At 28.7% G+C, this 15,468-nt stretch overlaps 1 protein-coding gene across 1 annotated transcript in view; it reads left to right on the top strand.

Annotated features, from left to right (window-relative positions):
• The window catches only part of LOC113385395 (zwei Ig domain protein zig-8-like), an 861,302-nt gene that overhangs the window by 748,842 nt on the left and 96,992 nt on the right, over positions 1 to 15,468 (top strand). Inside the window, exon 5 of the mRNA XM_026623244.1 lies at positions 5,774 to 5,901. Coding sequence (XP_026479029.1) covers positions 5,774 to 5,901 — 128 coding nt within the window. The remainder of the gene's footprint in view (positions 1 to 5,773; positions 5,902 to 15,468) is intronic.

Raw genomic sequence — 15,468 nt, 5'->3', positions numbered from 1 at the left:
AATAAATGATTCCCTTGCCCTTCATCTTATTACTACTTAAGTTTTGTGTGATATATTCAGCTTTACATTCGCAAGGTTTTATGTTCAAAATTCCGCGCTTTCTGATATCAAACAGTAGTGATATCAGTTTTCATTTGAAAATATATTTCCAAGAAAAACAAGCTTTTCGCAATATGACTATATATGACATTACTATCAGAAGTATGCAGAAATGTTCTCATAAGGTTACTATCGGGTTATCTTCCAGGAAATCGAGGTTGTAGAATATATATTACAAAAGCTCTTGGAATACTGAAAATAGAAGCTAGACTCAAATAATAAAATAGTGAATAAAATATTATGTACTAGTATTGATAAAACAAATTTTAATCCAAAGCCTGTATAAAAATAAGTCATTGTTTTCTTCTTGGCGACAAGAAGGGAAAATGTGGTTCACCACGTTTTTAACCTACTTTTGTTAATGATAAAACATTTTCTCATTATTTTTTATTAATAATTACTAATGTTTTATTGTAACAAAATATATTGCATATTAATAAATGCCGATTATTAAATGTCACCTAATAACTTTATTTCCAATTTCATACCTATTTAAAAATGTTGTTACAGAAAAATTTCTTGGAGGGTGTTTATTGGAGATGAAAATCAAAATTAGACTATTAATCATACTATATATCTGTAGAAAACAAGATTTTTTTGGTATGCATATATAAATTGTCAATCAAAATATGCATTGTTTTTTAGACACAATGCTGGTCTTTATGATTCTGAAGAGTTTGTCTTCAATGAGATATCCTTTATTTTTCTTTTTTTTTTGAGATAACAAGATGAACGATTTATTTGATGAGAAGTGGTACATCCAATGCTCTACATTTTAAAGGCTTTAATAAAAAATGAGTATTAATTTTTCGTAATCTCTAAAAATCAAGAGCAAAACATTGCGTGTGATAATTATTAATAAAAGTAATAGTTCAGTAGAGCGACACTAAATTGTTACTGTGGACAAAGTCGAGAAAAATACTTTATTTTTAAAAAGGTATTGTTTACAAAGTATGAAAGTATGAAGAAAATCAAAAATTTTGCATTTCTTAACGTTGCAAAGGTTTCTGAACGTTTTTTCGGCATATGTTAGGAAAAATGAATGTATGCTTGTGTGTGTATATATGTATGTTTGGATACAATTTTTTGTCTACGATTTTGGGTGCACGATTTAAAAGATTCAAAAATAATTAGATTTCTATTGATGCGATGACGTGCTAAACAAACATGAAGAATTTAATACGTTGTTGGAAGACAGATTCATCGGTTTAGGAGATACAGAGAAAAAAGTAAAAACAAATATCGGTCCAAAATGATACATATGCTTATCAAATTATTAGATATTTTGATAACTACTGATCTTAATGAATCAATAATAGAACCTAATATAGATTAAGTATTGGTATAAATACCAGTATACCAGATCCCCTATTATCAAATGGATATAGTGTGGTGAATGTGCAATATAAGTTATGCAACGACTCGACTCTCCTGGGCGAAAGCCTGGTGAGCCAGTCGAGCATATAAATGAAAAACATTACTTAGGAGACGCCAGCAGTCGTCAGGAGAGGATAGGTGATCCGACTCCGGGGGATCCGGGAGATCCGGAGCATTGTTCTAAACGTCCGACGGCGACAGCAAAGATGGATGGACGCGCATCTGACAAAGGATGCATTCGTCGAGAACTGCAAGAAGATACTCAAACCTATAAGAACGGCTATGTATAAATGTCAAGGGACTTGTTGCTCGGAATGGATCGTTTCGCTTAATGGATTATGATTTATGGAGATTTGAAGCTTCTTAAAGATTTTTTGGTGATGTGTGGAGTACAGTCTGGAAGAAAGGAAAAGTTGAAAATAAAAAATAGAAATAAATACAAGCATAGCCATTGGCAGTCCAATTTTCAGATGTACAATTAGTCATAGTCATATCAATTATTAGTAATAATTTTAAAAAAAGTTTTGCAGTCGGTTGATTTTTTAAATTTTGATTGCAATATTAGTTTTATTTAATGTTCACAAATTAAATTATTTTTCTCATTTTTCTCCGCCTAAATTTGTCAGAATGAACTTTCCATGAAATAAATTCAACCTGTTTGAGGTCAAGGCTGAGCGAGGAGTATATGAAAATCAACTCAGCAATGGTATCGGATTTATGTAAAGAAAATAATGTCATGACATTTCCACAGTTTTTTTAATAAAGATGGAAATTATTTTTTATAAATTTATCGATTTCCATAAACTTAAAAATAAAGTTAAGGGGGTAATTCTGCTTCGGAAAAGACCAATATTATGGCAAGGCTATGTTACGTAACGCTTCTTATAAAAATGGTACTAAATACTGTCAAAATTTCATGTTTTTGCTGTGCGAGCAAGGGTTTTACACCTAAAACGCAACTTCACTCATATGTTATCATACCACATCACAAAGATGAAGTTATGAAAACATATTTGCGTTTTTTATTTTAGGTTTTCTATATAGAACTCCTGAGTGCAGAGCCATCTCATGGCAGCTTGACACTATTTAGTATCATTTTGTATGAAAAACGTTATGTGATATAGCCTTGCCATAACATTAATCTAAGTTTTTTCATTTTATTTTCAGTTAAAAAAGTCTATTCAGTAGTATAATACAAATTCTTCACAATAAACTATGGACTGTTCTATAAGAACCTCTTATGTTTGACAACATTATTCGCTTGTTTTTTAATTTATTTAGTAAATTCATATTAAGCATACGATCACAATTTTTTTTAAATAAATTGTAATGCTAGGGGGTACAAAACAATTTGTATGAAAATGTACTTGAAAATAGTATGACCAACAAATCAATAAAGTTTTGGTTTTGAATTGATATTATTTAAAAATGGTTTCATGATTTAGTATCCTGTACTATGTATATGATATTTTTTTCCTGTAGTTAACAAAAAAGATTGTCTTTATAGTGCAATTATACATTTGTTCAAAGATATTAACGTTCGTCGAATTTCATCTTTTAAAATATTTTTGCTCATCCAGAGTTATCACAACTGATTTTCCTTCAATTTTAAATGTTTTAAATCAAGTAATGTAGTATGATTCATAAATAGTTTTATAAAATCTATTTCAAAATATATATCTCACTATAATATAGTTAACAACTTCTAGCTAAAAATACAGGGACTATAATTAGTTATCAATGTTTTATTTTGTCACAAAAAAATCTATTAGTTTAAAAAATTGTAAAGATATTTATTTGTTTCATATTATTTTAGTCTATGATGAATAAGAATTAGTAATTTAAAATGATTGAGTACTACCTCGTCAATTATACTGCTAGATATTTTTGAGTTCGATTAAATATAAAATCTTCACCAAAGGCAAAAAAATTGACTATACAATATGTAATGCAAAGTTTGAATGAATTGTGCTGTTTTATGCACGTTTAATTAGGCAAATTAATGAATTTTCAGGCATAATCTATTTCTGTATATTATATTTATATAACTATTTGGATTCATCCAACAAATTTGATCATTTCGCAGGCCAATCAAATAAACTCTGTGGCCAACGCACCGGTTTATTAATGAAATATTTCCGTGTATAATATGAAATGCGTCATTAATCATTACATCAGAATTTCAAAGTATTTAATTTAGTATTTGCCCTCGATCCCGCTCGCTTTGAATGCTCTTGAATGATCGATATGTATTCATCCGAAATAATTGCTGATAAATCGATGGCCAATTAGCTCTACTGAATAATAATCGTTCTCTGCCACCTGATTAATGGGCTTTAGTACTCTCTACAATTGTTTGTTCATAAGTGTTAGTAATGCAGTACATTTGTTAATGTTTTACACTTACCGGCTTGTATGTAATGTTAATGATAAAATAGTTGATGTAGTATTATTATTTGGTAGTACGCATTATATGCAAACTAATTGGATTAAGGGTGATTTCGTTTTTTGAGTATTTGGTAGACCATACACTAATTGAAATTAGTTTGAGAATTTACATAATAGTACAATAGATTAACAATTTAACAAAAATACATCCAGAATAATGCAAGCTATAATTCCAAGGCGTATTCAATACCTTGATTGCATTTTTCGATAATGGTCACTAATTTTATTATATTTATCTCCAACAAGAAATTAACAAAATTGTATTTCCCTAATGATGGCATTACAAAAAACAATGACAACGGCAACTCAATCACTGCAATAAATTACGATTCAATGAATGTTCTACCGAATTCGAAACATGAAATTTATTTTTATAATTATTTTCCAATATATCAGTGTTTGTTCTACATTGTTAAATCGAATATTGTTTGCTTATGATTTGTTAGTTCACTGAATTTAATTTCATTTCGTGTGTCTCTCGAGCACTGCACAAACAAATGCATTGGCATTCGTCCAGAAATTAATTTAATATAACAAGGAGGATAGCGACCAAACCACCATTTGCAATTTCCAAGTTCGATAAATATACAATCCAGGTTTATTATATTCATGGCGTCTAATAAAGTTATTCATCGAATGATCAAGTAATTATCACTTAAGTTGGGTTAAAACTTTGCTAATAATATGATATATAACATTATTGCTCTTACTAATAGTATTTTTTAAAAATTACTCTTATTTATGATATAGTTTAAGATTTCTTAAATTTTTTTCTAAAAAAAAAAAAAATTTAAATAAATAACGTTCAATGCAAATATTACACAACAAATTTCTTTATTGCTGAAGAATTCGATTATCTTTTGTTCTGAATGTGCATAAGTAAATTTAGTATTTCAACAAATCGTAGACACATTTAGCAATACAAGAGAATAACAAAATTCAAAATGATTTCACTCGACAATAATATACCGCTTTTATCTTTATGCTTGAAAACGCATTCGTTAGTTGTATTGTAATGTGTTGATAGTTTTATCTCAGTCATGTAATGCTCAATGAACACGCGAACGTTTCGAACAAAAGTGGAAATTCAGATAGAGACAATTCGAGTGAGATTGCTTTAGAAAACATTTTGCTTACCTAGGTAACTGAAATTCACATATAATATTGATTTAATGCTAAAAGTGTTGATTAATGATTGCACTAACACATTTTAAAAAGTTTGTCAACATTGAAGCATAAATTGAACTTTTGACTAAACACTTTGTTGTTCTTACATAGGTGTAAATTATTATAAATATAATAAAAATATAAAGCCAAAATAGCTTGATGGTATTTTTAAATCATTAACTTAGTTTTATAATTACTTGTGTAGTCAAAAAATATTTCATTGCACAAAGTCGTTATGCTATGAGCTTTTTCCGGTGGAGACGCCTTGTACTTTTGACATAAATTTTGGAAGTGAATAATATTCGAACTTTGAGTTATTTTTATTAAGTAAAGTATCTTCTATGGTTATTTTATCAATATAAATATAAATTTCTTATTTTTTCATCGTAAATTTTATTTTATCAGGATATTACCTAGAACATACCTCGGAGCTTTTTGCACTTCTGTCAGATAGTGTTCGACATGTTGGGTATATAAGTTTTGTATAACCTTCATTACGATAGTTTACAAATAAATGCTAGAGAATTGGGTGTTCCAGTATACTCAAACGAATAAAAATATTCAAAATGTCTAAAAAATAGATCAACCCTTTCATCTGTAACTTTGATTAATTTAAATGTATACATGTTCGCTTAATGTAATTCTAAATGTATCGTACTAAATCTAAATTGCTTGTCCTCAGAACCCATAACGACGATAGTGGGCGGACCGGACATGTACATAAACACCGGAAGCACTGTGAATCTGACGTGCGTTGTCCAGCATTCGCCTGAGCCGCCGCCCGCAATATTCTGGACGCACAACACACAGGTACGTGAGATTATTTACAAATGACACACGACTCTGGTACTCGTCTATAAAGCGTATCGGAATTGGAGCATCTTAATTTAGATTGGAAATTTTGGTATGGACATATTGAAGTGATTTACATTTCATACTGACGAGATATAACTATAATAAAACACATGTTATGACGTTATGAAAGTAATTTTTTGGCTTATATCATCCACTCACACACTTATAAATTATTGTAATAAATACTATATCGATTGTTGAAGAATCACAACAATGAGTGAAATAACAATTCTCTTTATATATACAAAGTTGTGGTATCTTTGGGCAGCTTCTTCTTCAGTCTCCTTGAAATTTGTGTCTCAAAATGCTGAGTGGTTTGTAGAATTTAAATAATGTTCTAGTTTTCAAAAAATTTTGACACTGTTTATTGTGTTAATAAATTCGTGTTAAGATCGTCGTGTAAACTTTTATTGCTAATGAAGAGGATTATTAGGAGTCAAACAAACTGTCAGTGTGTAAAAGATAAAATCATGTTATGAATGTCAGTGGAATCAAATACAACCTTTGACTTTTGAGTAAAGCGTAATACATTCGCAATTTTTACAAAATTGGCATATCACAAGCGTTTTTTTTTTAAACTAAATATATTGGTAATTATGAATTTTATATATGGTTTTGTATAAATCAACACGCAATGAATTTAGAAAAACGTCAGTTGAACTGAATAAAATTTTTGACTTTTGAGTAAACGGAGAAATATTCGTATTTTCCTTAAAAATTGATTCGTAATTCAAATATACCATTATTCGATTGTTTATAATTATATATCTAATAGATGATTTTGTATAGAGTATCAACAAGAACTCTTTCAGAAAATTTTGAAACTACTTTTAATGCCCATATAAATTTAATTAGTATAAACTCTTTGTAACAATATATCGCTCTTCTCAATTAGATCAGAGAAATTGTTGATGATATCACCATCATTATCATCAATTAAATATGAATAGTAATACCTCCAGTAGTTTATTTCAAATGTTTAGAAATCTAATGATTTTAGTGAAATTCACTATACATTTTTATGCTATTTAACTTCAAATGAAATATCTTTGTATTTAAAACTGTTTTTATGTTACGTAGTTATGAAATTTATTAAAATTCTCCTTCGTTAACTCAGGTTGTTGGGTTATAATTTAACCCTCGTAGCTGTGGGATGTATTAAACACTGATTTGTTGATATTATTATGTATTTGTTGCAGTTCTTATTATAAGCACTGATTTGTCACTAAGTTATAAGCGAAAAATATATATTTGTTTGTTGGTTATTTTACATGTTGTTTTGCTTCACTTTACTTTTAGAAGTGAACAATTAGTCCTATCAAACTATTCGCTACCCCCTCTACCAGGGGTAGCAACCATTCCGTGTAAGAGTCAATGCCATGAAGATTGTCACCTTCATGGCCAATATAATAAAACGAAAATACGTCAGAACAAAAACAGCTTCATAGTTTTATTTCAACTACAATCAAGTCTTAGCATAAAAGTTTTATATACTACATGTTCATTCCATTTCTAGTTAGTGAAATGGTTCAACAGTTTTTATACTTTTCACAAACAAAACCGATAACAAAATGGAATAATAATGATATTAAGCTTTGTCGTTAATATTTGTTTATTAAGTTATATTACATATTCAAGAAATAATAATTATAAATGCAACATCACTGAACTTTTGTATATAAGTAACTAAATTTAAAATAATTTTGATAATATAATAATACTCGTTTATCAAAAAGATTATCTAATATAATACGTACAATAATTCAATTTTGAGCTTATATTTCTATCGATATCGAATTGATAATATGTTAGTTGAAGTTAGGAAAAGCTCAAATTACACTATCTTTGTACTTATTACATGACCTAAATTAACTTGAATTATTGTTAAACTTACCTTTTCTATAATGTTTTCAATATTATTTTGAGATAACAAGTTTACCTATTGTAGATAAAATATTTGCATAATTAAATATTATATGAAAATTTACATTTGAGTGTTGAACAAATTTTGAATTCAGAATCAGTTATTCTAAAGCTTCGAATGATTACAAAACTATTTATAATACAAAACTATGTATAGTAAAGTAAAATAGTACTTCAAAAAACGCATACACTTACTTATTTCATTTGATTTTTTAAGTTGATTTAATTGTTTTGCTTAATTCTATGTTTTCTATTTGATATTAAATTAGAAATGTATATTTGATTTTATAATAATTCGATTACATAACTAAAAATGAGCATAATACATAAAATAGAATATTCTCACGTTAATTTCACTCAAACCCAATCTTCGTAAATGGAGATAGTTGCGATGTATAGACGAAGTATAGTATTACCTTGAATATCATCTTCGATTTTCCGTATAAAAGGCACATTCTATTTAATATTCTTCGTAGACATGTCTGCATCGGAACATTATTGTGCAAACGTACATGAAGTTGGGGGTTTGTCTGAAGGCACTCCTCTGTATATCTATGTATATATTCCGGGAGACGAACAAACAAACGGTACAATACGTCAAAGGAAAACTGTTTCATGGCAATTTAATACTGATGTCGCATGTAGCAATGCCATGAATATATTTACTCGATGTACAGACTATTGATTTCTTATTGTGAAAAGACGATCAAGATTTGTTACTGATTTATTGATAAATTTTGCAGACGGAATAACTTTGCTATTTGCTGTTTTTTATAAATACTTTCAATTTCAAATAAGCAATAACTACATTTTTTATATCTATATATGCTTATTACTGACACTAATAATTCAAGATATCGAATACCTAAAAATTTCTAGTTGTAATATTCTTATATCTGACATTGAAAATTCAAGAGCCATGCCTTAAATTCGTGTGCTTTTCAGAGCTTTTTATAAAATTGCATACAATTTTTTTGAAGGTTTAAATTTGCACTAGTGAAAATAATTAAACAATATAAAATAGATCATATTCATAAAATTTCCATGAATATTCAAAAAATTATTCAAGATTTACATTATCACTTAGCAGATACTACCATACTATTTTTTATGGGCTGATATTATTTATTACTGATATTAATTTATTCAGACTACTATTTATTATTGAAATTTATTTATTTAGATACTACTTATTACATATTTGAAATGATTTTTTTATATTATTTAATTTTTTGATATTATTTGTTATTTAACAGTTGCTATTTATTATATTTCATTATTTTGCATTCATTTATTATTTAATTTATATTATCAGATTATATTATACTACTTTTCATTGGCCTTTATTTATTTTATTGATATCGGTTTCCATTTATTAAAAAAAATTCATAGATCATTTTCAGAATTGTCTGAAAATTATACTTAATACTATGGATCCAGATTTAATTTATTTTACAATATTCATAATTTTGGGGTTAAAATGATTTATTCAAATGTAGCTACGAATTTAGTATGAACTTTATAAGTTGAGTGCGCAAATGACCTTTAACTAATTTTATTACAAACCAAATCTTTTTATAATGATAGAAATATTAAATTACTTTAGATTTTCTCATATTTTGCTTATCCAGATTGATTGGCGTATGTGTATTAACGTTTTTAATTCACATCCTCTTTGAATTGCGAAGGAAACATAATTAATAATATATTTGAGAAAATATATACTTTGAAAAAATATAGCGCAAAAAATCTTGCCAAAGGGAAAATGCTTTTGAAATCTGCTATTCATAATTTAATTTTATATTATTAAAAGTAATTTCAATGAAACGTCGGTGGAAATTTCCATTCATTGTCAAGTTTACCATTCATACCGCTTTTCTTGTTATTCTTTATTAAAGAATAAATATAGTAAAAAATAAATATTATTAAATAAAAATTATTTGAAAACAAATATTCAAGTTTATGTACACAATATGAATCATTTGTTTTCAAAATACAAACTTGTCATTCATCCTTAGGAAGTTGTACTGCAATATGTCTTTGATATATTTTGAGTGAAATATCCAGAATTCAGTATTATTTTTTAAATTGCCAAGGTACTATTGGTTAGAGCTATGCTAGATTTTAATCATGGACCCGTGTTTGGCATCTCTTTTAGTCAGCCTGATGTCAAATAGCAGTGACATTGGTTTTCACTTGGAAATATAGATGACAATATAATTTCAAGTAAAAATAGCCCATATTTCTCATTACTCCGTAACAAGGGACTTATGAAAATTTTCGGAGAAAAATAGCGAATAAACAAATTTCTATTTTTAAGCAATAACTGTAAAATTTTCTGAACATATAATTTGATAGTTTGATATTTGGTATGATGTATGTTGTTTGGTTTCCACAGTATATTTATTGAAAGTCAAAAAATACACATATGTTCATTAGCTGATATGATGCTCAACAATCAATCGCTGTTTTTCATCTTGATAACTAGATTAACAGAATCGCATTTGTGTTTAGATTTTTAGGAAATTATAAAAATTTAAAAAAAATTGAATAAACGTATTTCTATATTACTAGAAAATTTTCTGATCATATGTTGATAGCTGGTTTTTTGATATGTCGTATGTACTGTGATGTGTGTTGTTGGTATTCACAGTATGACATCATAATAAATATTTTGACGCTGAATGGGATATGTCCTTCGGTGTTGCACCTGATACAGCTCAACAATCAATTACAAAAGATACTTGTGCTATTTCCCATCTTGATAACTAGATTAATTAAATCGCCTTTTGGTTTGGATTTTTTAGATTTGTAACATAGCAACACATGATTGGGTATAGCTAGTAATATATGTTAAAAAAAATCTAGGTCATATTACGTAGTCATATCTAAGAAGGATATGTCTCATATAGACAATAATCGCCTTTGTTTATACTTCTCCTGAATTCCGGAATTTTATTTCAGTAACTTTTCTCAATATCAATTTCATTTCTAGTTGATGGTACTCACTAATGTCTATAAATGCCATTATTTTTTTTGCATAAGTACATTATTCGTTCTAAAGTGTATTCAGGGATTTTATTCTCGTGCGATGGTGTGACACATCCGACATGTTCTATAGTGCCATGTGTATATTCTTTATTTTTTGCTCCTAGTTCTTTTTATTTGCTTCCGCATAGAGAAACATCAGTGTATGGCGGAACTGCGCGACGCGCTATGCGGGCTCGAGTTGCCTTTCTTGTGATATCCTATTTCACTATTTTAGAACAGGGATGGTCGAGGATTTTTGATAAAAATTGAAATATATATATTATAACTTGTGGTAATAATAATGGGTGGTACAGCTCTAGGGCAGGTCCGTGAGCTGAGTTAAACTCCAACTCCATTCAGAGAAAAATAGTGTGAGAACTTTCTCATTGCCATTTTGCACCGCAGTGCCCGAAATAGGCTTATTTAGTTGGACACATATTTTATATCTGTATTTTCAAGTGAAAATGGACATCGCTATTGCACGATGTCAGTTTGCCAGAGCGAGGGGCATTTATAATAATTAGTAGTACATAGCATTTTGTTTTATAACAAATTACTGAAACATTTTCGCATAAATATCAGATGAACAGATTATTAATATTGTATGGGACAGCGTGTCGCTCAGTACCTCTACTGAACATACCACGGTTACCAACACATTTTGTGATTTTTCAGTCATTATTTAATAAAAAAAAAATTCAAATTAAAAAAAAATGACATTTCCTAAGAATTAGACACAATAAGTAATTACATTTCTCAATAGTTTAACACATAATGTTACATACAACTTGAATCGTTGGTCGTCTGTAGACGGTGTCCGTACACAGAGTTTGTCATTCCGATGTCGTTTATAGATGACACATGCAGCAAAAGGGATGAAAATATAAAAAAAATTCAAATGATGATAGTTCAATGGTACAATACAACCAAAATTACAAAGTAAAAATAATCCTGTAGCATCAAGCAGAATTTTTTACTACTATTAACAATGGTACGATAAATAACTAGTTGGTATTGGTATTTTGCCTTGAGGCAAGTTACATCAACTTCCCGATATGTGTAAATGATCGACTTAATCAATACAAAATAAATTAATTTAAGAGTGATTGAAAGTATTACAAATAGAATCATTACACATAATTGAAAACGAACGAACACGTTAACTCTATTTTCTAAAAGCAAATTTTCAAAAGTCAATATTTTTTATAATTGTACCAGTTTCCATAAGACTTTAATGGTTTAGTATGTTCATTAAGACCAAGTACTCTATTGTCACACCAAGTAAATCGTCTAATTTTAATTTTAACAAACGTCAAAAAAAACTATTAATTTTTCAAACTTTGAATTTTTAAAACTACTTGTCGTAAGACCGTAATAATTCAATAAGTTGTATAAGACCATGATATATAATATCATCAAAAAAGTTTCATAAAAATCGGCTAATTTTTTTTTCAACAACGAATTACAAGAAAACGGCTCGGTAGTTTTCACCTAAAACTAATTACTATCATTTTCAACTAATATCTTTCGAAAAGTTTTTGATTTTTTAAAATCCATTTGGTAGTATGAGCTTAAATGTGGACGAAAAGTTTAGCTTTTTTTCCAAATTTCAAAGGAACGGCTTGGCAAATTGTCACACAAAACTGACAGGCGATAGTCCTCATTTAGACACATTAAATGGTTTTTAAATTTCTGACATGGGTTCAGGCGTTTTTGAGAAAACTTAGATCAAAGGGGAAGTTTTGACAAATGCCAATAAAACGATACTAATGTTTGCAAACTTTGACAAATTTTTAAAATTTGACTTAAACGAGTCGTCGTAGCGCCGTAATATTTTAGTATGATCTAGAAGACTATGATATCTACCGTCAAACAAGTAAGTACTGTAATATTTTTAAATAAAACTAATAGGATTGCTATACGCCTTGAGAAAAAATACAGTAATATTGCGTTTTACTTCTTCGTAATGAAGATAAGTAATATAATGCAATAAAGAGATTAAAAAATTAAAATTGTAGCAATTTGAAGTCAACACAGAGCATGTCGTTTATAGACAACAAGTGGATGCCCTCCATAGACGATACTCGTAGCAAAAAGTTTAATTACTTTTATGACAAGCATTACAAAAAATTAAATTTGACATAAATTAAATTATATTTATATGGTTACTTATATTTTTGCAATTTTGGGGTGTGTGTAGCAATGATTCAGGATAACTCCTCGCATTTCCCTTCCGCGTTCGGCGGAAGTTTGTGCATACGTTTCGCTGCATATCTTTTGCATCGCTATCAGATCCCAGTGATGCAGCTCGGATGTATATATAACTGAATCATAACTAGATAAAACAATATACAAACGTTCGTTTTTGTCATATTATTGATAATATCACTCTCTTTTGCTTATCTAGATTATATGAAGAAACATATTTTTGCGATATATAGACAAGAAGATCAATTTCATTGTAAACCGTTACTTTGAATAATTTACAATTGTGATAATTGCACTAAATAGTTGGTCATCGCCAATAGACTGGCAAATTGACACCTAGTTGACCTAAATTTGGCAGTGATAATTATTATTGACATTGCACCAAAAAATAAAGGTTTGATCATACTTTATTATGTTTACAAGTAGAACCACAGGTTTAATCTTCTAGGATTTTGATGAAATTTTGCGAGGTGATATGGTTGACAGTTAAACCACACAGTTTAAAATGTTATAGGCCTATGAGAAATGGTTCAATTATAAAAATTAATTAAAGTTTAGGAATAATAGACCAAGCGTAATATTTGCGTTTACAGTGAATGGAGTTAATCAATATAGCTAATGAGTAAAAACATTAAAACCTCTTATATTATGTTATAGTCAAAATGATGAACCAACTATTTGACAAGTATTTTTTCTCGTGGAAATATTGTATGTCTCTTATTTTATGTTGCAATACTTTTAATTAACCGAATATGTAATATGACATATCTCCACCAGTTTACAAAAATTTATATATTACAAAATCTAATAAAAGTCTCGCCGCGACATTACTCGTACAATAAATGTTTGTTACAATAAGTATTTGTTTGAAAGTGCCGCTGTATTTGTGTTCGATTTTTATTTCGTGCCCAGGCAAGTGGAAGAAAAGTCATTACTGAATCGATGCAATGCTCGGCAATACCTTCCTCTGGCAAACTCATTTCACGCAGTCACACCAATACCCTGTGAAATGCTTTGAAGGGAACGAGTTCGATATTTGACAAATTTCTTGTGGTACAGACATTTCTACGAATGTGATATATATATATATATATATATATATATATATATATATTGATAAAACTGTTGATTGATAAAATGGCTTACTGGGGGATCTGAGGCAATTATAATGAGGAAAGTTGAAAAACTATTTAAATTAACTATCTGGAAAGTGCGAAATGTGATGTGATGTGAAATTAAATAGTATAAACACGATGTTTTTGTCATAAAATCAAATCATACAAGAAGGAGACGAGTGTAACAACAGACATAAACATTGGTTATAAAACTATCACTTGCACATTTTACGTAAAATCAAAAACCACATGTTCTTTGGCACTTGATCCATTTTACGCCATCTCTACATTTATTATATGAGCTACCACAATTAGGAATCTTTTTTGAAGTAAAACTTCTTCAGGCGCGACTAGGGTGTAATTCCGTACAAATGCAACGGAAATAGCGTTGCGCTCGAACTGAACGGTCATTCGCTTTCGATGAAATCATTTCTATACGGGTCGATTGTGATTAGTCGTTGTGTATGTGAATAGAGATCTGTCCTTGTATGCGTACCGATATCAACAAGGAAATCGGTATAGATAAATAAATATTTTAAAGTTACATCGTAGTACAAATCTTTAATGAAAAATGCCTGAATCAGAAGAATATTTTACCCTGTTCCTTGAAAATAATAAAACAAATTAAACATTTGTGCCGTGTACTAAAAGTAAGTTTATTGATTAGAAATTATTTCTTTATTATTCGTAGTTTCTAAAAATCTTTGAAGTTATTAAAGTTTAGACTTTTAATAAAGTGACCATTTATTAAAGTCCAGGTTTGGCAGGAACAGTCCCGGATTTCGACCTTGTGTCTCGGGTTTTTCTAAAAGCAATATTTGACTCGGATTTAGATCTTTTATCACGGGTTATTAAAAATTATAGGTGTTCTGATTCAAATGGAATCTTTGTAATTACTTGAAAATAAAATTATAACTGTTGCTCAAATATTTGAAAATGATACATACAGTAAGTATACTTGTATCAAACAATACGTTATGAATGATAAAATGCCTGAACACAAATTACCAAAGGCGGGGTAAAACAACCTCTCACATTAATAAATTCTAAATTTGCAAGAATAACATTTTCTGAAAATTAGGAAAACTAACTTTTTGACTATCTGGCTTGAATGCTAATTTTTCAAGTAAATTTGGAACGAAATTGAAGAGAATTTCATACAAGGCTTAAAAGCAAAAAAATATATGAATCGAAAAATATTAGATATAACATCATATGTAAAAGAAAAGTATATATAGCATATAAT

The sequence above is a fragment of the Ctenocephalides felis genome, unplaced genomic scaffold, assembly GCF_003426905.1.
Source record: "Ctenocephalides felis isolate EL2017-DRISC unplaced genomic scaffold, ASM342690v1 CF-g0.4_SCAFFOLD_00845, whole genome shotgun sequence".
In the NCBI taxonomy this organism is placed as follows: Eukaryota; Metazoa; Arthropoda; class Insecta; order Siphonaptera; family Pulicidae; genus Ctenocephalides; species Ctenocephalides felis.
This window is presented reverse-complemented; position numbering and strand designations above follow the sequence as displayed.